This window comes from Leguminivora glycinivorella, chromosome 14 (assembly GCF_023078275.1).
Source record: "Leguminivora glycinivorella isolate SPB_JAAS2020 chromosome 14, LegGlyc_1.1, whole genome shotgun sequence".
Lineage (NCBI taxonomy): Eukaryota > Metazoa > Arthropoda > Insecta > Lepidoptera > Tortricidae > Leguminivora > Leguminivora glycinivorella.
In genome coordinates, this window is record NC_062984.1 from 9,380,542 (window position 1) to 9,403,214 (window position 22,673).

General features: G+C 38.4%; 5 protein-coding genes across 6 annotated transcripts; 4 read left to right on the forward strand and 1 right to left on the reverse strand.

The window, feature by feature from the left end:
• The first annotated feature begins 350 nt into the window (after nucleotides 1–350).
• On the forward strand, nucleotides 351–3,488 carry LOC125233262 (probable 28S ribosomal protein S23, mitochondrial). The gene is made up of 3 exons (XM_048139201.1): nucleotides 351–482; nucleotides 2,626–2,790; nucleotides 3,133–3,488. Exons 1-3 carry the CDS (start codon nucleotides 439–441, stop codon nucleotides 3,431–3,433), a joined length of 510 nt encoding a protein of 169 aa, XP_047995158.1. The 5' UTR covers nucleotides 351–438; the 3' UTR covers nucleotides 3,434–3,488.
• Nucleotides 561–1,780, forward strand: LOC125233261. The gene is made up of 3 exons (XM_048139200.1): nucleotides 561–1,004; nucleotides 1,082–1,282; nucleotides 1,403–1,780. The coding sequence occupies exons 1-3, from the start codon at nucleotides 733–735 to the stop codon at nucleotides 1,566–1,568; spliced, it is 639 nt and encodes a 212-aa protein (XP_047995157.1). The 5' UTR covers nucleotides 561–732; the 3' UTR covers nucleotides 1,569–1,780.
• A 345-nt stretch (nucleotides 3,489–3,833) lies between the features above and the next one.
• On the forward strand, nucleotides 3,834–5,924 carry LOC125233263. Its single transcript, XM_048139202.1, has 3 exons — nucleotides 3,834–3,990; nucleotides 4,904–4,987; nucleotides 5,603–5,924. Exons 1-3 carry the CDS (start codon nucleotides 3,945–3,947, stop codon nucleotides 5,761–5,763), a joined length of 291 nt encoding a protein of 96 aa, XP_047995159.1. The 5' UTR covers nucleotides 3,834–3,944; the 3' UTR covers nucleotides 5,764–5,924.
• Nucleotides 5,925–6,596: 672 nt separating this feature from the next.
• Nucleotides 6,597–13,347, reverse strand: LOC125233260 (splicing factor U2AF 50 kDa subunit). The gene is made up of 8 exons (XM_048139199.1): nucleotides 13,223–13,347; nucleotides 12,557–13,144; nucleotides 12,262–12,344; nucleotides 10,618–10,740; nucleotides 10,445–10,532; nucleotides 8,086–8,239; nucleotides 7,400–7,484; nucleotides 6,597–6,879 (listed from the first exon to the last, which is right to left on the reverse strand). Exons 1-8 carry the CDS (start codon nucleotides 13,236–13,238, stop codon nucleotides 6,748–6,750), a joined length of 1,269 nt encoding a protein of 422 aa, XP_047995156.1. The 5' UTR covers nucleotides 13,239–13,347; the 3' UTR covers nucleotides 6,597–6,747.
• A 561-nt stretch (nucleotides 13,348–13,908) lies between these two features.
• On the forward strand, nucleotides 13,909–22,641 carry LOC125233298 (major facilitator superfamily domain-containing protein 10). Of its 2 annotated transcripts, none has more exons than XM_048139258.1 (8): nucleotides 13,909–14,085; nucleotides 14,165–14,590; nucleotides 14,798–14,956; nucleotides 16,731–16,913; nucleotides 17,249–17,495; nucleotides 18,687–18,878; nucleotides 19,480–19,617; nucleotides 22,415–22,641. In XM_048139258.1, the coding sequence occupies exons 1-8, from the start codon at nucleotides 14,083–14,085 to the stop codon at nucleotides 22,624–22,626; spliced, it is 1,560 nt and encodes a 519-aa protein (XP_047995215.1). In that variant the 5' UTR covers nucleotides 13,909–14,082; the 3' UTR covers nucleotides 22,627–22,641. The 2 variants fall into 2 exon arrangements, with proteins under 2 accessions (XP_047995215.1, XP_047995214.1); XM_048139257.1 differs by lacking the exon at nucleotides 22,415–22,641 and adding an exon at nucleotides 19,799–20,094 and having other exon boundaries at nucleotides 13,912–14,085.
• The last annotated feature ends 32 nt before the right edge of the window (nucleotides 22,642–22,673 follow it).

Genomic DNA, 22,673 nt, shown 5'->3' on the forward strand with positions numbered 1-22,673 from the left:
CCCCATATCCCAGAGTTAGTGTCATCCAGAAGCCAGGCCCCACTATTTTTCGGATGTTGAATACCCAACGAGCCAACAGATGCCAGGCGCTTCTTACATCTAGGGTAACCGCTTTTTTTCTAGTGCGGGAAATAACTTCGTGGACTTTAAATGAATAACGTACTGTCTTTTGTCTTACGCTAGCACTATTTTTTTTTTCTAGCTTCTAAAAGGAAGATATTAATATTATTATTCCTGTGTATCGTTCGACTTAGTTGGGTAGTGTGTAATCACCATTAGATCAACCATTCGATCATTCGGTTCGATACTAAACATTTGTGGCCTGGCAACACTAGTCGTTGGCAGTTGTCAGTCAGCATACCTATTTATTAATTTCGTTTACCTCTAACCTAAATTTTCTTCAAATTATCAATTAAAACACGATAATAAAGTTTAAAAATGGCGAGTAGCAGACTGGAAAGAATAGGCACCATTTTTACAAGGTATTTATATTTCAACATTGCTATTGAGTTCATAATCATCATCTTACCTTTAAAAACACTTTTTCTTTTTTATTCTACTTTAAAATTCGAATTTTTTCTATTAAAAAAATAAAAAGCGCGGCAAAACGCGCTTTTAGTGGGGCAGAAAAAAGTTTTACGAGTATTCTTTGCGATAAACGCAGTGGTGTGGTACAGTTCACCCATATATTTGCTGTTAATTATTTTTGTTGAGCTTATTGGATTTAACAGAATGTCGAGCTCAAAGAAATCTGGTAAATCTAAGTTTTTGGCAGAAGACTTAAACGATTTCATAAATAAAAGCCAGTTTGTGAAAGAGACTCCTAAGACTGGAAAACCGCAAAAGCGCAACAAGTCAGCAGCACCAGCATTACAAGAAGATGGTATGTCCAGATTAATGGTTGATCAACAAGTGAGCATGAAAAAAAGAAAGATTTCAGCAAGTCAAACATCTGAGACACCTAATAAAGTCCGGGACACAATTATGCAGCAAATAGAATCAAGGTAATATAAAGGTTAGTTTCTTTGATAATTTACATTTTAAATTCTCTTGGTTTTTATAATTTTGTTTATTGTTACAGACAACAATGTAATGATCTTATGCTTAACAACTTGTCCAATATCATAACGCAACTGGATGCTGATCACGCACAGATGAAAGAAAATCAAGATAAATTAGAGCAACTAACTGGAGCCCTATTGAAGTGTATTCAACAATCGAGTGCTGCACATAAACAAAGTCTGAAGTTGTTATGGGAATTCCATGCTACTTTTAAAAAGAGGTTAGCTTGTAACTGATTCTTAAACTTATTAAAATTCTCATTTTTTTATACCTATTGTAAAATGGAAACTAAATATGTATATGGACAAATACTTATAGGTATTTTATGGGATTTTTTCAGATATGAAGAAATGAATGCTCTACACAAAGAACAGAATGAAAAACTGACAGAAGAAATAGAGGATGACCTTAAAAATTTGGAGCAGCAGTTAATAATAGAAACTAAGCGGAGCGGCTGGGACAATTTACGCAAAACTATTTTTCATGCTATGCAAAATGATTTGTAAACTAATTATATTCACAATGATTGCATTTTATATTTTAGAGACCTACATAATAGGCTTATTCTTAGGGGAATATGAAAAATGTGATTTTTCTTAAAATAATAAAGAAACTAGCTATCTGTTACAGGAGTCTATTTTCAAAATTTAAATTTAATTTTAGATACATTGTAAGAGTACCTATTTTAAGTTAGAAGAAAAATGTGATTTCTGTTTGATTAATAAATATTTCGTGTTACTTTTGGTTTTTTTACACGGATATTTATTTGTCCCTAGATGTGTTATAGTTAGATAGTTAGGCCCTTTAGATACTTCAAAAATGGATGAGAAAATGTCATTTTACTATCCATAATAATGCCTGAATATGGTTGGTACGATTGACCTTTCATCATTTGATTTAGTTTGATGTGTTACAGTTAATATTTTTCTCATGTTGGTGTGGTGAAAAGTTTTGCGTTTCACTCTGTGGCAAAATTTGTTTAACTTACGTGCCTTGGACACCCTCGCCCAACTTCATCTAAAAGCTTTTAACGTTTAATAGTTATTTGTTATACAAGGGGCAAAGTTGTATTTTAACGCCGAGTGTGGAATTGAAAAACGAGCAAGTGAAAGGATCCTATAGTTGAACCACGAGCGAAGCGAGTGGTTCGAGAATAGAATCCTGAACTTGCGAGTTTCTTAACACACGAGAAGTAAAATACATTTGCACCCGAGTGTAACACAAAACATTTCCCCTCACTACAGCGAGGAAACTACAACGCAAAAAATGCATTTAGCACTGCTTCCAGTAGTTCCACAGGTGGTAAATCATCTTTATTACTAGATTCACCTACTTTTGTCAATTTTAAAGCAGTTAATTTACCTTTATTCAAGGTCAAATTACTTTACCCACTAGTGGATAAAATGCGTTTTTACCCGCTGGTATTAAAGGACAAAACACGTGTTTCCGAGATAGTGAGGGGAAAAATATTATACTCGCCCAACTTCCTCTAAAAGCTTGTTTTTAATTAAATTATATTTTTAACACACTAGTTTGTTAAAATATCAAATTGTGTGTTCACAGAGTAGAGGGCCTGATCACTCGCAGTGCAATGAAGGCAGACGACCGACCGCTGTGGTTCGACATCTACAAGCGGTTCCCTCCGCTCACTGAACCCAAATTCGCTAAGCCGTTGCCGGAAGTCAAACCCATTAGGCCTATTCTGTATGAAGAAGATGTTGTTAGAGCGTAAGTACTCGTACCTGTTAGGTATCGCTTTTCGAATAAGTTGATACCTAACTTCATACAACAGAACTCCCTCCGAACCTTGCAATGGTATTGCGACTGAGAAGGGGCCCGGGAATTCCTAAATCAATATCAGAAATCAATGTCACATGCTCGTAATATCTGGTGTCTCATATCTAAAGACCCTTATGCTTCTAGTAGGTAGGTATGAACAATAAGAACCATTCTAAAAGAATGTCTGCCAGAATTTTGGATAAAAAGAACTTTATTATTGCACCTAATGCATAAAGATCCTCTAGGCATACAAAGCTACATACCTAATAATAATTTATTCCCATGTTGCAGGAAATTCCATTCTGCCGGACAAGGCTATGGCGCAATCAACATGCTCAGTCCAACGGGAGAAACACCCATAAAGAAGCTAGTGAAACAATACGAGAAGTTGAAGTCTGAAGGCGTCCCAGAGACCGAGCTAGTTGAGAAGGCTTCCGCAGCGGTTGACACGCAGTATGCCCAACGACAACAAGAGGCTGCACAACAAAAAACGATCGTCAAAAACCCAGATTCAGTAACAGCGCAAGTTCTGGCAGAAGCAGACTTAAAAATATTTTCAATGAGAAATGAATTAGTTTACTGTAGAAAATAAATAGTCTAGATAATTTGTAATGGTGGTTAGAAATAAATATTATGTTTCAGATTGCCTTTCGTATTCGATTTCATCCATAGGTAATCACCAAACTCCACTTGTCTAACCGGATGTGCTTACCCATCGCTGAATATCGGAAGTGATAGTTACCTAAATCGAAACACATTATGAAAGTGTAACTGTAACTTGACCTCTAATATCCATAACACTTTTACTAATCATAGATCATTGTATGCTGGTTCTAAATGGAGATTGCATCCGTAGCTAGGTAGTATGGTAGGCATTTGGGGTACAGTAGGTATTTCTTTGAATAGATAACACTTGACTCATTTGACCAACACAGAACCACGGCTACGTTTCCACAAAGTAAACTGTTAGTAATCATACTTCTTATCAGTATGATAAGATAACCGAGGCTACAACGAACACACCTTGTATTGCGTTCCAAACTGTTGGCTGTTGTTAGTGCAAAAAAATATTAAAATAAGTGTGACATTGTGAGTGATCCAAAATGGCACAAAGGAAGTCCTTACTGTTTTACCTGGCGGCTATCTTGGGTACGTATGTCGTATGATGAGGGTCCTATTGCGATACCTCCTTATCTCAACATTGTATTCGAATCGCTTTGTTCAGGTATGCTGAATAGCTTCAGCTAGCAACCTAATTAAGTTTGACCTACTTTGCATTAGGTACACGGTGTATAGAACTTGGTTAATATTTTAGATTTTCTGTTTACTAAACTAATTATTTTAAGTAGGTTACAAAACAAAACAGATAGTGTGATATTCGGCGGTTTAAAATATAATCTGTTCAAAAACTAACCAATTATAATGAGTTGAGAGCCGTTTGAACTACTTAATTAAAATTATGAAGTCATGTACTATCAGCTGCAAAAGTGCATGGAGAAATTATGAATGGATTCATTGATAAATTCGCCATGCACTTTTGCTGCTCACTGTACCTAAATGATAAGTCTGTAATTTAACATCCTTGCATCTAGGAAACCGGGACAAAAGAAAGTGTGATATTCAGCGGTTTAAAATATAATCTGTTCAAAAACTAACCAATTATAATGACTTGAGAGCCGTTTGAACTACTTAATTAAAATTATGAAGCCATGTACCTAAATGATGTCTGTAATTTAACATCCTTGCATCTAGGAAACCGGGACAACTTGGATTCCATACATATAATATACTAGCGACCCGCCCCGGCTTCGCGCGGGTACTATACCTACATGTAAACCTTCCTCTAGAATCACTCTATCTATTAAAAGAAACCGCATCAAAATCCGTTGCGTAGTTTTAAAGATTTAAGCATACATAGGGACAGAGAAAGCGACTTTGTTTTATAATATGTAGTGATAACGAAACATATTAAGTATATGTTTTTCGGCATAGGTACCTAAACTAAATTTACTTATTTTTATTTCACAAACTTTAACACATGTTTGGCATGGAAACATTTCAGTTATCATCAGCACACTAACACATGAGGCCGAAGCAAGAAGAAAGATTTTGAGAGGAAGGCATGTCATGACACGGACTTATTACCGTAAGTACTAAGGTTCAAGTAGTTTTATCATAATAGCTTGTGGGCGTCATCCATATATTACGTCACAGTGTAAGGGGGGGGTCATACTAAATGTGACAATCCCTGTTAAAGGGATACAAAAAAGCGTGACATAGGGGGGGGAGGGGTCCAAAAACCTGAAATTTGGTGTGACGTAATATGTGGATGATCCCTAGTCAGACACTGCGATAAATCCTGCAGCGTGCAGCGGTTACTTACAGGCGCCATCGTCGACAAATACCTATAGGTACACGAAAAATTGTTTTCTCGAAACTGCATTCTAATTTGAACCCTAAAACTGAATGATAAAGTTGAAATACTGAAACACGTTCACTATCCAATGTGTATGTGGGGGAATGATAGGGACAGCGAACTTGGTAATATTTACTTGCCTCCGGTTGCAATCTTAAAATTCCAGGAAGTCGATGTTTGTTAGAAATTCAGTTTCCACAAAACCTTTAACGCTATCTATTATGCAATATTTTTTTTAGAATTAGTGACTACCAATAGAATCAATTACTATCCAACCAATACCACCAATCCTACCAATAGAAACTAGCAGACATCCATTGCTTATTGTAGTACGTTTAATTCCAGGTGGCAACGCGATACCAGCTTGGGCGATAAGTCTCATCGCAGGCATCGGGATGCTGTTGATTGGCGGAGTTCTGTACGTGGTCATGAGAAAACTCGTCCTCTCCTCCGAAACGGGCACCATGAATACGTATCAGCCTGCGTTGCAGAATGAAGACGTTTGAAGAGCCAAGTTTTATACAAAACATGAGTTGACCGTCTTTATTTTATGTATTTTAGTGTTATTTTAAGTTAAATCATAAATTAAATATAACAAGATCATACCATCCCATACATTAAAATGCGACCGCCTAAGACCGCCCTTACACTCCACCACACATAGATGGCGCCACAAAAAAAAATGTCTTGTAGGTTTCGAATATACTTGTAGATGGCGTTAAGTGCCACTTTTGACATAGATTTACAGCAAAGAGGATCGAGTATTATAGAGAATGACTGTCAAAGTAAAATGTGTAATCACAGTGCATAGACTGCCATCTCTCGACACAAGCTTAAAACTTTTGAACCTCAGTTTTGACAATTTGGCCCATATTCTTAGCTTGATATGTTTTATAATGTCAAATATTAATATTAGCGCCATCTAGCCGAGCGTACCCAAAAGGTGTATCGCCATCTAGCTCACCGTACCTTTTTCTGTATGGTTTTGGGGTACGTTTTTTTCTTAGACTTTATCGGTCTTTACGAAGTTATATAGGTCTTTGATTTACGGCTAGGAATTGTCACTTAATGCCAATCTACAAATAATCGGTGGCAACAAGGTATTTTTTTGTGGCGCCATCTATGTGTGGTGGAGTGTAAGCGCGTTCGTAGGCGGTCGCATTTTAATGTATGGGATGGTATGATCTTGTTATATTTAATTTATGGTTAAATCCACCGTTACTACTTTTTATGTACACACAATATTAGCGATAATACCATGTTGTGCAATTACTAGATAAGTCATTTGGAATCATATTTAAGTTTATTATTCATATTTTTGTCGAATAAAACTATCGCCTCGATAAAATCAATTTATTTTAGTTTCATACATAATAATTATGGTATATGAAAATCTTAAACCGAGCTACCTCGGGAAACGTCACTTAAGAGATTGTACTAATGAACGAATGAGAAAATGATTTCACGATGAAGTCAAGTATATATTAGAGTTAGAACTCTCGACGGTGGTACTTGTCTGGATCGAAGTAAGATGTGACCACAACTCGGTTGCTGAATTTCCGTCCTGTGAGGGTTTGCTGCGCTTTCTGGCAGTCTGCAATGCTGTTGAACTCTACAAACACCTGTGAAAGATGAACATTTTGTTAGAAACTTTCTAACACAGGTAATTAAAAAATCTGATAATCTTCCAAAGTGCACACATTAACTTTCTTGGTTATTGGGTGTCACCCAGAACTGCCGAAGATGGCAAAAAGCCATAGAGAAGTGTCTGAAATACGGTTTTAAATTGTAGTTGCCGTTAGATTAATTACATCCATATTGTAATGCGTGCAGTACAACGCAAATAGTAACAAATCGTTGTTACTTGGCAAAACATCTACAAATGAGCTTTAAGTGTGAACAAATGCATTTTTGGATTTTTTGGCAACTAAATACTTGCAAGTTAGAATCCGGATAGGGAAACATAGCTTTCTTTGATCAGTTTTCAAAAATCAACATTTAACAGGCTCATGCCAAGATTACACAAACTAAAAACATCTGTTCACAGGTTTGTGTGTGCAGATACTTATCGCGATTAACCAACCGTGTTTCAACTTTTAGAATTCAGTTGTTATAATCAGAGATATTATAATTTTCTCTCACCTTTCCACAACCTGGCACTTCCACGCCTTCGATAGGCCGAGGGATTTCTATACTGCGCACGCAGCCGTATTTGTTGCACTCCTCCCTGTAATTCAAAAAAGCACGGTTGTAATCTTCTATCACCTTGTATCTCTTGTATGTATAAGTTGATATTGAAAGTAGAAATGGGCCGAATATTCGGTATTCGGCAAGTTTTTCAATGTTCGTATTCGGCCGAATAATTCGGTTGCATTGCCAAATATTTACCGAATAAACAAAGTAAATAACTAATGAAGATCTTACGTATGCCATTGGATGCCTAATAAGCTCCTATTCTAGTAGCTTTCTAAGGAACTAGTAAAAAGAATATAAATGCAATTATTTTGTAAAAAAGTCAAAAAACGGTAGTTTAAGAGTTGAGAAGAGTTCAGAGTTGTTTCAACTAAGTTTTGATTATCCACTAAATCATAAAAACATAGTTGTAGTAACATATTATTATGAAACGAAATTATCAAACATTTAATAGTTTTAATGAACATCCCCTTAATATGGCGTAACCGAATTTTCGGCCGAATGTTCGGTTCGGTAAGAGCTGAACCGAATGTTCGGCCGAATATTCGTATTCGACAAAATCCATATTCGGCCCATCTCTAATTGAAAGTAACAAAAAAAAATGGAAGAAGAAAGTTCGCCACGGTATAACTCACTTGATGTCCTCGAGAATGTCCTCATACTCCTCCTCGTCGCGCAGCTCGTCGGGCGTGACCATGTTGAGCAGGCACAGCACCTCGGTGGGCGGCCCCGCGCCCGCCAGCGTCAGCCCCGCCACCTGCAGCTGCACCGGCGCCGCGCCCGTCATCGCTGGAACAATGTTCATTCTAATTTTCACAACTGGACAAATATACATATAAACTCATCGTCATTTGGACAAATATTAACTAATGCAGTGAGTGAGATACGTTTTACTTGTTATTTTCAATTCAGAACGAACTGAATTGAAAATAACAACTGTACGGCTTTGTAATAAGCAAAGATCAGACGATTGGGCGTCATTTTTTGAATGGATCATGAAGATTACGGGATCTATCTTGTGAGCGTGTGGATTGAGTGAGCACCTTACGAAAAAAAAAATATGCTGATCATTTAGTAAAAGTTTTAAAACAATTGTAAAACGAATCTCTGAATTTGTAAAAAGATAAATCAAAAGATACAGTCATTAACATGTGCTCACTCAGTTCTCACAAACTACCAACGAAAACAGTGAATGTATTCATTTAACATATAATATTTATATACTAACATTTAGTAAAAAATATGCCAACCTACCTCTATAAATTTTAGATCACCTAGTTACGTATTTATTTTTTTACAAATAGTTTCTTATGCTCACTCAATCCTCACACTTTTGAAAAGCCGAATTTTGATGAAAAACATAAGATTTAGACCGCTATTATATCTGTATAGTTAAGTAAAAGTGAAATGGGAATTTGTAAAATACAAAACGAACCACTAACGTGTCAGGTTTTTTTATAATAAATTTTTGCAAGTGCTCACTCAGTCCACACGTTTTGAGAAAGTTAAAAATGTAAATGTAATCAGGGGCGGCTCACTCCGCGATCCTTTCACCGCGCTACAAGTACATGCCGGCGGCCGCGAGTTCGCGGCCCATTCAGTGGCGACGACCTTCGCGCGGCGCAATAGAATTCAATGTCGTCTGCACGCGTGCGGTCCGTTTGTTAATGTAGGTAATAATTTAGAATGGCGGCGTTTTGTGAACTTCAAAGGAGTGAGCCTTCTGTACTTGTACTATTATATATTCTGTGATGTAATGATAGTGATAGTGTAATTTTTATCGAAGTCAGGATAATAACCATATCGACATTCATGCATTAAAAAGGACATGAATGATAATTGGTAAGAAACAAAGAATATAATACTTCACTAGTAAGAAACCAGAAATCAGGAGCCGACATAGTGTGGTCACCCTACATGATACATTTGTATGAGAAAAGTTATGTCTGAATATCTTTAAAACCAGACAACGAATATAAAATATTAGATGGTGGATATTTAGTAAATATTTTTACTAAATGTTGAAGTACTTTCGAGTGTCTGTGGTGCTACAAATCTTTAGTTACATTTTTAACTTTCTCAAAACGTGTGGACTGAGTGAGCACTTGCAAAAATTTATTATAAAAAAACCTGACATGTTAGTGGTTCGTTTTGTATTTTACAAATTCCCATTTCACTTTTACTAAACTATACACATATAATAGCGGTCTAAATCTTATGTTTTTCATCAAAATTCGGCTTTTCAAAAGTGTGAGGATTGAGTGAGCATAAGAAACTATTTGTAAAAAATTAAATACGTAACTAGGTGATCTAAAATTTATAGAGGTAGGTTGGCATATTTTTTACTAAATGTTAGTACATATATAAATATTATATGTTAAATGAATACATTCACTGTTTTCATTGGTAGTTTGTGAGAACTGAGTGAGCACATGTTAATGACTGTATCTTTTTATCTTTTTACAAATTCAGAGATTAGTTTTACAATTGTTTTAGAACTTTTACTAAATGATCAGCATATCTTTTTTTATTTTCGGAAGGTGCTCACTCAATCCACACGCACACTCTATCTTGTGTTCTTAGAATTTACGCAGAGGACGATCGCTAGTAAAAAGACTTGCCGTGGGCCTTCCATTGAACGTGTTTATATTCATACGTATATATAGTTTGAATTTGAGTTATTAATTTTTAATGTCTGTTACTTCAACATTTTAATTGTATATTAGACTATCTAATCTATCTATAGCTGGAAAAGCTACAGAAACTAGTTTGATTTTAATTTAACCTTCGCCTTTAAATTACTGTCTAATTTTGTTTCGTGAGTTTGAAGTTTTCACCTAAGTGATAGAACAATGCAATCAATGCAAACAACTATGATTAATTCATACTCAGAGCTACTACCTTTTATTGAATTAAATAACTAGCTATTCTATGATGATTCAATCAAATCGATCCTAATAAAGAAAAATATTGTTGATAAGTAAAATATATTACCTAATGTTGAATTCTTTGCCCCAATACTAGCTCGTTGGACTATGAGTTTCTTGTCACCCAGCTGCATACCATTCAGACCCGCAATGGCCTAAAAATAAATAAATATTTAGTAAAATGTTTAAACAAGAAAACTCAATATTGCAACAGATATGTGAAATACAAATTATTCTCACCTGATCTGTCATTGAAATGTCCACATATTCAGCAAAGGCATATCCTTTGCTGAGACCCGTTGACGAATCTTTCACTAAATTGAAAGCCCGGAGTTGTCCAAATGACATCAGCAGTTCTTTCACCTGTTTCATAACATTTTACATAAGTGCAAATCAAGTCACACATTAAAGCAAAAATACAATTTATTTAAGAATATATAATTGTTTATCTAATAACATAGAAAGAATACTAATATTTTTGAATGTTCCCGTGAACATTAGTGGCAATATGCAGCAAATTAATGAATGTTATTCTGACCTGTGTCTAGCCGCATTTTAGAATTATGTGTGAATGGAGGAGACTTGCCTTGGAGTGCCGACGTCTCGTTCAAGTACAAGACGTATAGGTGAGAATGAGAGACAACAGTGACACGCGGGCCGCGAATGTGCCATATCTAAGCTAGGGAGGGGCAGAAAGCAGACTATCAGTGAGTTGAATAAATAATCGTCGAGCGAGGAGTCGCTCGTCCATGCTAGGGTACCTGAAATACCTGAAATGGACGAAAATATATCGCGGCTCACTGCTGGCGCCACCGTAGCCCTGTCAACTGTTGAATCTCGCCCTGAAATGTCGCGGCTACCTAATGGAAATGGCCTTACTGATTCACTCATTTGTAATCAAATTAGCTCAGTTGTTTTTTCAGTTTGTTTGAGCTAAATGTATGTAATGAGGATTTTTATAACTTGAAAAAGCCTAAAATGTTATTATGCTGTAAAAATGAAATAAGATACATAAAATATATGTGTAGAAGTTTATGTTCTTCAAAATTTTTGGTGATAAAGTTAGAAATTATTTCCAAATATTACTTGGAAAAAATGAGTTTCCATGGAATAAGAAAGTTTAGGCAGGAGAACCTGTGTAGCTGTCAGAAGATTAGTTAGGAAGGTCTGAAATGTACATGCACTGCTGTGCTTCGGCATCACTCTCATTCATGGCCCCAAAAGGAACTGTTTACCTAGAAACCTAAAAGCTGGCTATGAAATTTTGACACAGATATTTAAGAAAAACAAGGCATTTTTCTGTAAAACAAAATACCACTTCATATGCAATTAATTATATAGGTACTGTAAATAACAAATTAAATGCAAATCTTCATAATATGGATAAAAAAATAAAAGTCATGAATAATGAAACATTGACTTCTTGTTAAACAACAAAACAACTACTTGTTTGTAATAATCAAAGTTATACCAGAACATGTTTGAAATTAATGTTCCATGAAACACAAAAATAAGTTTATGTATCCTAGAAACCAAAATGCTGTTTGTTTCATTTCACTTTGACCATATGATTTTCTCATATCTTTAGTGATGCCAGTCTAGATTTCTGTTTGCAATGCAATGTCTTGTTACACAGCTATCTATATAGCTAGGTCCACTCTGACCGAGAAGCCTCAAGATGAAAATGTCTATGCTAATGCACACACTATACAAAAATGTGTGCACAATCATGGACATTTTCTGAGTGAGACAATCGACTCGTGAGGCTGCTCAGTTAGTGTGTGGACCCAGATTATAGTGTACCAGCATATTTCAGTGTCTGGGATCTATAAACAGGATTCAGTTGCAAGTGTAAGGGCAACTAAGAAAACATAAAGCAATTACCTGGTCCTCGTTGAGATAGTTAGGCAAGCCGCCTATGAATATTTTATGTGGTGAATCTGGAACCACTGTGCTAATAACTCCAGCTGAAACAATTCAAATTGTTAGTTTGAAATTTCAAATTAATATACTATAGGAGGCTAAAAATACAGCATATACAAAATTATCTGTTTTCAGGAGTTATTAGCAGTTACCAAAATAATATTAATATTATATGTGTTAACCAAAAAATTGGTATAAAATAATATAAGGTACCAAATTAAATTGATACAATGGAAACTGGGCTACTTTTACTAACCTGGAACATTAATAGATGGATTTTCAGTGCCGGGCATAGGCTGATAATCATGTGGCCGTCTAATCTTTAAACTCTGCCCTTTGAAGTTGATGCCATCAAAGGCCATGGCCTGAGTGGTCTCATCTATAGATCTAAACTCAAGGAATGCAAAGTTTTTGTCCAAGTTTATTTGGCAAGCTAGGACCGGGTTTCCGGCCGCTTGGGCCAATCCTGAAAGATGCATCTGCTGGTTGAAGAACTCCATGGTCTCCTCTTCAGTGACACCGAAAGGTATGTTGCCCACGTACAATCTTCGCGCTTGCCGAGTGATAGTTGAGCCAACCACTGGAACTGCCGCTTGAGGCGTGTCTGCTACGATATTCGCCGGGATCTGTCCTGCAGCCTGCATAGCCTTATACTGCAGTGGAGTGATGTGCTCAAAGCCCGGTGGCGGCACATCCCAGTACAGCGAGGGCTTGCGGCGACGCGACCGTTTCGTCGTCGGAGATCTCGATTTGCTCCTTGCCGGGCGCTTTTCTCTCTCACGGCGCTCCCTTGATCGCGATCTGGAGCGCCTCCTCTCTCGGGAACGGGATCTACGTCGGCGATCTGTACGGCATCAAATCAATGAGGAAACTGAACTCACAAACAAGTCATTATGTCTATTTAACATTATTAATGTCTTACCTTTATCTTCACCCATACTTTATTGATATTTGGAGTCACGAATTAACACAAAATTAAAGCTCAACTTCACTGGCAAAATGGCGTCGCATCACATTCGTTCGAAAGCGGTGTGGCGACAAGGAGCGGGGAGGGTGAAGAAAACATCGCCATATTTCGTTCAGAAAATAACTGCCCATTCAAATTAGATTCTTGTAAAATAAAACATGTTGAAAAAAGACAGAAATAAATTGTGTCTAATTAATAGCGTAAATGAATACACAATGTGAATGTAAAATTTTATTATAATACCATTTTTATATTTTGTATTGCTAATGTTTTATTTTGTAATGGTAACTTAAATTAGAAATGTCAATGATCTGTCATTATTGTCACTGTCACTGTCAGTCACACTGCGAAGTGCGACCGCGTCTTCGCTTGAAGCTAGGAACACACTACGCGGACGTCCGTCGTAAAACGACCGCGACCGCGACCTATCAGTGTGCACGGAACAAAACATCCAGAGAGCCAGATTTCGATCGGACGTCCGTGCGCTCAAGGCCACGTCCGCGTCCGTCGACCGATAGTTTGCACGGTTATGTGTATTTCCATTGTCCAGATTCCCGTCCGCGGTCGATTTACGACGGACGTCCGCGTAGTGTGTTCCTAGCTTCATTCGCTTCACGGCTTCACTCTTCACTCACTCTTCAGTCACTTGTGACTTGAGTAGTTTTAGGATATAAGGCGGTATTTTGCTTTGTCGGCAAAAAGTGAAAGTTTCCTAACTTAACTAAATAGTCAATTCAATACCCACGATCGATGGCTCCATATGGTTCTCATCAAGAAGCCATATTACTAGTGCCGCGTATACGACTTGAATAAATATGGTGCGTTATTTAAAAACTAAATAAGTGCGATGTTTTTTTTTTGTTTTTCATTGTTCTTGATTAAATACTTTACTTTTAGGGAGACCTTAAAACGAACGGTGAATTGAGGAAGAGAGAAGTCCTGAGCAAGCCGGCAGAACAATTGATGAAGGATAATAAGGAGAAAATAAATTATAAAGTCGCATCCGGGAACTCAAAGGCCATTGGCCTAGTTTTTGTTTCGCTTCTGCTGGATCTCCTAGCTTTTACTATGATTCTACCTCTTCTGCCTTCTTTGTTGGATTATTATAATGGAGAAGAAGGCAAAGGCACAACTTTATATGCTTCCTTATTGGGAGCAGTTCAAAGCTTTCAGAAGCTAACCGGGGCCCCAGAAAAGCTAGCTTCAGTATTATTTGGTGGTGCACTGGGCTCTATGTACAGTTTCCTGCAGTTTCTAACAAGTCCTATAGTTGGAAGTCTCTCTGATGCTTATGGAAGGAAACCCATGCTTTTACTGTGTTTGGTAAGTACCTACTCTTACAACATTCTGCTAATCATATTGATTAGATATCAAACTGTCAAGGGCTAAAGCTAGATGATCTCATTTATCTTTTATCAACTCATAAGTTTGTAACAAAATAGGTCACCTCTTGTAATTCTTGAAAAATTATGCTAAAATGCCTATTTTATTTTATCAGTATTTTCTGTATCAAAGTTTTTTCATCCTCAGATAGGGATAGCAACATCCCATGCACTATGGAGCTTTGCAAGCACATTCAGTATATTTGTGCTGGCTCGGTTCATCGGTGGTCTCAGCAAGGCCAATGTCAGCTTGAGTATGGCTGTTGTTGCTGACGCCTCCAATGAGAAGACCAGGGCTAGAGGAATGGTAAGATTATGTTAAGTATATATTTAAGATTCGGAGACATCTGTATTAGTTATACCTCGGATTCCTATTATTCATGCTTTCCACCTTATCTTTTTCAGGAAGATTAATGAGGTAAATTTTATTTAATGTTGAAATTGTTAGATAATTATGAAATACCCTTTTTATGATGGAATTTTGGGTGATTTTCAAAATTATGTGACTTATAAAATTAACTTGTTCACTGCAGTAGGGTGTCTAAAGTCTTACGAATTGGTTAGTTATGTGTTACGTTAATTGCCGCAGCAAATGTGTTAATCAAATACATCCTATTGGTAATATTAGTCTTTTAAATGTTTTTTTTTAACTTTTATTAAAACTTCGATTAAACACTATTCTTGGTAGAGTTGCTTATGTGTACATCATTTTGTTTAAACAGTTGTGACAGATCCACAGACCAACCCCTATAGACATCTATTACAAGACGACTCGCGGTCGCCAGCCTTCCTAGTATTTGCACTGATATAAGCGCGGGCGCTCGCCGTGCCCGATCAGTATCGACCAAGTAACAGACCCGAAAGCAGCGCGTGTTTTTCGCACAAAAAAATTGGAAAAGGGTATTTTGATGCCTTAAAGATGTCCACCTGTAGTGTGAAATGGTGTGGAAAGGTAACAAGAAGCTCAAATTTAAAAACAGACGGCATTACATTCCACAAATAAGTCATATTTATAATTTATTCAGAGCCGGCATAGGTCAACTTACATTGGCCACTTACGCGTCAGTAGAGGGACAGTCATACTTCTGTCCCTTTTCATCTGGCGCGACTGCCCGCCGTCCTTGAAACGGCCAATCACAGCGCGCTTAACACATTCCCCGCCCGCTCCTCGCACCCCAAACACTGGTGACTCGTATCGCGAACCAAATATACAAGACTGCCACTCTATAGGAGGTTCTCTGTGGACAGATCCGAGCCAGACTTATAAAAATTTAACAGGTGTGATAATGGATGCCTGTATTGGCTTTTATTATGCTGTGTTTGTAGATTTACCAATTCTGACTACTAAATATAATTTCTACATATTTTCTGTATATTAGTACAGAACAATTTTTTTAGGATTCAGCTTATTTGTAAGTAGGCTATGGATTTGCAGTGACATACACGTGCAAAGAGGGAATTCGTAACTTGTGTCGATTTAACTAATTTTTCAGTACAGATGGTGTTTTTTTTTACGCACTAGTGCGAGAAGTGATTTATTTCTTTTTAGGTCGAAACTGAAACATCGGAGGGGCACTGTACAGTCAACCAATTGGAACCCTAGGCCACTCTACAACCATGTCAGAATGACGAGCAGTATGAGATTTCTTACAATGTGATTTATAACGTCACTATGGCATAGTTCTACAGTGGCCTAGGGTTCCAATTGGTTGACTGTACACCTGTACTGAAAAATGTCGTACGATACTCGTGCGAAAAGGAAATTCGTAACTCGTGTCGATTTAAAACACTCCCTTCGGCCGTGTTTTGTAATGTACTTTATCGCCGCTCTCGAATTTCCACTTTTAATCACTTGTGTCGTAATGTACTATTATATCCACGCAAGAACACTTAAATAAGACCATATGTAATTATGCACTGAAAACCTTCGTACGATACACGTGAGAAAAGGAATTCGTAACTCGTGTCGACTCGTTTCGAACTTCCTTTTTTACGCACTTGTATCGTAATGTACTATTTGGATTGGTTCACCTTGACTGACGATAAATGTGGAGAGACCCTAAAGTTACATTTATTTCCAGGCACTGGTGGGGCTGGCGTTCTCAATAGGGTTCATCGTGGGCCCTCTGGCCGGCGCGTGGTTCGCCAAGAACAACGACGCCTCCTCCGGACTGTGGGGGGAGCGGCCCGCGTTCTACGCGCTCTCCTTATCCCTGGCGAATATCGCTCTAGTCATATTTTGTCTGCCCGAGTCACTGCCAAAGGTAATTTTAATATGAAATCCCTAAGCCAAATAGGCAAGGAACAGATGCCTATCGCAACAGCATGACATCATGATGTCGCACGATCCTCAGCATTGAGGAAACGACTGAAGAAGAAGCCTAATAAATACGCGCCGATTCCAAATAATATTAGGAATCCAACTCCAAGTGTTACAATGTCACATTCAATACAATTCGTTTTCTAAAACAATTTGATTTTATTTTTGGCCGTCGTCGCCACGATGCGCTCAAATATAATTTGTTAGATATGCAAATGAACAACCATAACAGATAAGATCTGGTTTAGCAAGTTTACTACATGAATCATTTGTTTACAGGAAAAAAGGGCGCCTCTCTCATTCACTCTATCAAAGACATTGGACTACATATCTCCCTGGCATTTGCTGAAGTTCACGGCAGTTAAGAATCTGTCCAAACATCAGAACAAAGTGCTGTCAAAGCTGGGGCAGATATACTTCTTGTATTTGTTTATATACTCGGGCCTCGAGTTTACTATCACATTCCTGACGCATCATACGTTTAACTACACTGCCATGCAGCAAGGGAAGATGTTCCTGGTTATAGGTGAGTTACTAAAATCTCTTATTCTTGAGTCTGTTCGAAAAGAGAAGAGTCATGGAAGTCTTCTCTTTTCGTCTTCTTCTTCGGAATCTAGCAAGTTGTATCTAAGTAAAAGTATGATTTGACCATTGGCCAAAGTTTTACGGAGTTAAGGAAAATATCAGGCGGACATTTATTATTTGTTTGTAATATTTATAAAGTATTGTAACTGTTTTGTGAGTCCAAGACGTTGCAATACCTGCGTACTAAATGTAGTAACCGCCCTTTTCTCCGCAGTCTTCATCTATATCTGTCAAGCCGTTTCCGTCCCTAGAAAACAAACGTAAAATAAAAAATCATTTGAATTTCAAACTGGTTTGATCGGCTAAATACTTCCTCCCCCTAATAACTTATCGTTCTAGAATTGGACCTTAAGGCAAATCCGCTACTGCTTGTTGAGCAATTTCCTAAGCGTAACGGCCCAGCCACGACATTGGTCTAAGCGCGACAGCGGTGAGCGGCAGCCATACGTGCGAATAAAAAGTCCCATCGCTGAGTCTCGCTCCAATGTATGGCCGCCGCTCACCGCTGCCGCGCTTAGACCAATGTCGTAGCTGAGCCGTAACGATTTGATCGCTTCTTGCATCATCGTCTTAGTTCAGCAATGCTTGCGGTTACTGTGTTACTTTTATAATATTCACACGGTCTCTTTTCCGCTGTGATGTATTTTGGATGACTCGTTTAGCCTCAATAAAATAGTAATCTAATAATCAGCTTACATTGTGTTTAGGTAAATATCAATAAAGATCAGAATGACTATATTATTTCACTATTCGTAAGTACTATAGGGACGGCCTGATGTTTTATCATTTATCGCGCGACCATGCTTGCCTGCCAGACCAGAAGCTTTTTCTCTATTATTGACTGGATTGAAAGTTCTTCTTGCTTGTATCGAGAAATCCCTCAATGACCCGCTATCAAAACGTTTTGATATCGAGAGTATTCATGGCATTAAGACGCTACAGGAGCGAAAATGCTAAAATGGAAAGGAGCTAGTGTTATTAACTAGATTTATCGAATAAAACTTGTCCATGTGTTGAAAAAATCATTCCTCTATCTTCAAAAACCAGGGAGCAAATAGTCGAGAGCGTTTGTATGGAGAATTGACCCCTGTATCGTCTTAAGAAAGTATTCGTTTAACCTTTTGTTATTCAGGTATAATAATGGCCGTGCTGCAAGGCGGCGCGGCGCGAAGGCTCGGCGCGGCCGGTGCCGTGCGAGCGGCGCGAGGAGCCCTAGCTCTCACCCCGGTGTCATTCCTATGTGTGTCGCTAGCCGCGGTGCCGCGGCCGCCGCTGGTAGCGCCTCTGGCCTGGCTGTGGTTGGGGCTCGTCCTGTTCGCTATATGTAAGTCTACTTAAGTCTATCTTTAGCAGAATTAACTAGATAAACATAATTACTTACATAGTTCCTCCTTATTGAAGTAACCTTGATACGCCTCATTTTTAGGCGCTAATTGGTTTAATTAACTATAGTTAGTTTCTTAATCAGGAATATGATTTGTTTGGTTCAGCGGATAGGGATATCCTGATTTAATTGTATGCATTAGGTATGCTAATTTCAAATGTAAGCAATATTATAGTTTATGGTTGATGATAGAAACTAATCCGGTTCGAAGGACCAAAATCCTACTAGTGCAACAATTGTATTGTACTAAACTATTTTTGTCACTGTTCTTCCTGAGGGATTTCATTTGAGGTTCCACTAATCGCGAAAATTGAACAAGTTACTTAACCACCTTTACAATAAAGTTTAGGGCGAAGTCTAATACGTTTCGTAGACAATTTCCAAGTCTTAAAAGTTGCAAGTTGTGTCGCTAGACCACCAGTGCCACCAAAACTAAAGGATCGATCTAAGGGCGCAGCCGCATGAATCTATATTTTTCGATTGGTCGACGTCTTCGACTGTCCATCACTTTCGATTCTAATAAATTGTGTATTTCAAACAGCGACGGCGTTCGCGGTGTCCTGCATGACTTCAATGGCAGCAGGGCAAGCGCCGGCGGCCGCGCGCGGCGCCGTGCTTGGAGCCCTGCGGTCTCTGGGAGCGCTCGCGCGGGCGATGGGACCGCTTGTCGCTGCATCAGGTGAGTTCGTCACTTCCTCTTCTTAGCAACCTAGACAGCTACTTACTGAGCCACGTAGTCAAATCACGTCAAATTTAAGTACAGTGATATGCGTTCGCGGTGACGTCAATGGCCGCAGAGCCACCGGCGGAAATCTCAGACCATTGAATAACTAATCTAATATTTTCTTATTTTCTTCCAGTGTATTGGTGTTCTGGAGCGGCTGTGACGTACGCCATTGGATCAATAATATTAATAATCCCAGCTGTGATGTTGTTTAGACTGAAATCATAATTCCGCAGACTTTACACTGCCACTTAACTTAAGCAATAATATTTAGAGTTAAAGTTTTTATTATTCCTTTATTTATTGATTTATTGTTAAGTACTCGCTTTATGCCTTTTATTTTTTCTTTCATACGGTTGTATTATTGTACCTGTTTATATTTTGTAAACACCAGTTTTTCTCGAATAACAGTATTATAAGTACGAATATTGATGTTTGTGTTTTATTTCTTTACCGTGGAATGTTACACAAAACGTATCTTATTAACATGCATCATAGTAGCTTTTCAAAGAAGAGGTAGGGATTACATCAAGACTACATAATACCAAATAATACATATCACAGAACATCATCATCCTCCTTGCGTTATCCCGGCATTTGCCACGGTTCATGGGAGCCTGGGGTCCGCTTTGACAACTAACCCCAAGATTTGGCGTAGGCACTACTTTAAGAAAGCGACTGCCATCTGACCTTCCAGCCCCAAGGGTAACTAGGCCTTTTTGGAATTAGTCCGGTTTCCTCACATGTTTTCCTTCACCGAAAAACGACTGACAAATATCATATGACATTTCGCACATAAGTTCCGAAAAACTCATTGGTGCGAGCCGGGGTACGAACCCGCGACCTCCGGATTGAAAGGCACACTCGCTAGGCCACCTATCACAGAACGAGGTACCAAAACTGCAAGCGATGTGATTAGTATTGGCCTCCTTGGAATATCCTCGGGCCTCGCTTCTTTTGTTTAAAATACTCCAATGAGGAGGCACACTGACATTTTATCCCGCCAGGTGGAGCCTGTGCAAGTGCCTAGGCATGTATGTCACTGTCATTCATATGTGTGAGAGAGAAAAAAAACATCATCTTCTCCCTCTCACGTATGAAATTCTTCATCTGTGCTATGGACTTAATAAGGTGGCGCCATCTGTCATAACCTTTGAATGTGCCTCCTCATCAGCTCGCTCTGTAAACTGCCCCGCTTGATCAGCCTTTTTGCTCATGTGTGCACAATGTAGTTTGTTGCAATATTTCTGAACGCAACCGCCTCGGGCACGTTGTTTCGTTGCCATGGCAACGGTTTGTTATGACGCGAAGCGCTCATTTGTCAATGCACTCGTAGTAACATAATAAACGAATCAAAATGCCTTTATTTAGCAGTAAGTTTACTCCTAAAACGATTCCTGTTCGAAGATCTGATACATCAGTGATAAAGAAGGAATTTGGCAGCGACTATGCATCTAAAGAACTTTCGTTGGAATTGAGCCCGCCAAAAATAAAACTTGGAGACTTTGAAGTTACGTTTGAAGATGGACAGTGGATACCAGGTGGGAATTATACTTACCTACTCACGCACTTAGTTAACACGTTCATTGCCACCCGGCTGAAAAAGGCATCTGCGCTAGGCCTCAAAATTAAATAAGTACTTACCAGATTTCTATACATTTTCGGTAACAAAAAAGGAAAGTTTCATACAAACAACCTAGGACATTTTGGGAAACCTAGTGGATCTTGCTCAGCATCATCGACTCTATCAGCCTACCAATTTTTATCAAAATCGGAGACGTGATCCAAATGTACAATTTTTTCGGGAATTAGTGATTTAATGTTTATAGCTTAGGTAACCACTCATTTGCTTTTGATAACTACCTTAGCTATCATCCACACTCATAAGACGCACGTCTCGGGGCGCGCAACGGACGTCTCCGCCACGCCGCCTGAATGTAATTCAAAAAACGTCTCCTCAGTACATTTTGTATAGGAAGGACGTAAGACGCGCCCCAGGCGGCGTGGCGGTGGCGTGGCGCGCGCGTCTCTTAGATGTGGCCGGTCCCTTAGATATGGCCGGTCACTTACCTGTAGCTATCAGCTGCGGTCTTTTATATATATTTGATTTGACCTTAATAATAGAGTCTACTGAAAACTATTGCATGGCATACCCTACTTACCCATGCATACGTATCTACACCTACCTTAATCTGTCGAATTGTCGTTATCTTATCTGATCTATTCTAATTTTTTTATCGTAAAAACAATGACTGGTTAACGTATTCTATGATTCAATCATTCACGGAGACGCTTGTTCTGAATGTTCCATACAAACTTCCACCCCCCCATTTTAGGGGAGGGGGTTAGACAAGAGACAAAAAGTAGCCTATGTCACTCTCCATCCCTTAAACTATATCCACTTAAAAAAAAATGCCGTGAAAGACGGACAAACAAACGGACACACACGTTACACTTTCCCATGTACGAATGACATAACATAAGCATTCAAGACGACCGGTCTGGCCTAGCGCGTAGTGACCCTGCCTGCTACGCCGCGGTTCCGGGTTCGAATCCCGTTAAGGGTATTTATTTGAGTGATTGATGAACACAGATATTTGTTCCTGAGTCATGGATGTTTTCTATTTATATAAGTATTTGTATATTATATATAATAGTTGTCTGAGTTCTTGCAACATAAGCCTTCTTGAGCTTACCGTGGGACTCAGTCAATCTGTGTAAGAATGTCCTATAATATTTATTTATGTTTCAGCATCAGGCAAAGCCGGCGCGGCTCACAAAGAAATAATAAGACTAAAGAACGAGCTAGAACAGTTAGAAGAGGAGAACAATATGCTGCGTCTCAAGTTCGAGATACTGTTAGACATGATGACCGATAAGACTGTTGAGGCGGAACAAGCCGAGATGCAGAGAGCACAGAGCTTGAGCTCGCTTAAGCAGAAGAGTAAAAAGCAGAAATGGTAGCTACTAAACAGAGGGTATTTTTACTTTACATAGGCACTATGGGCTAT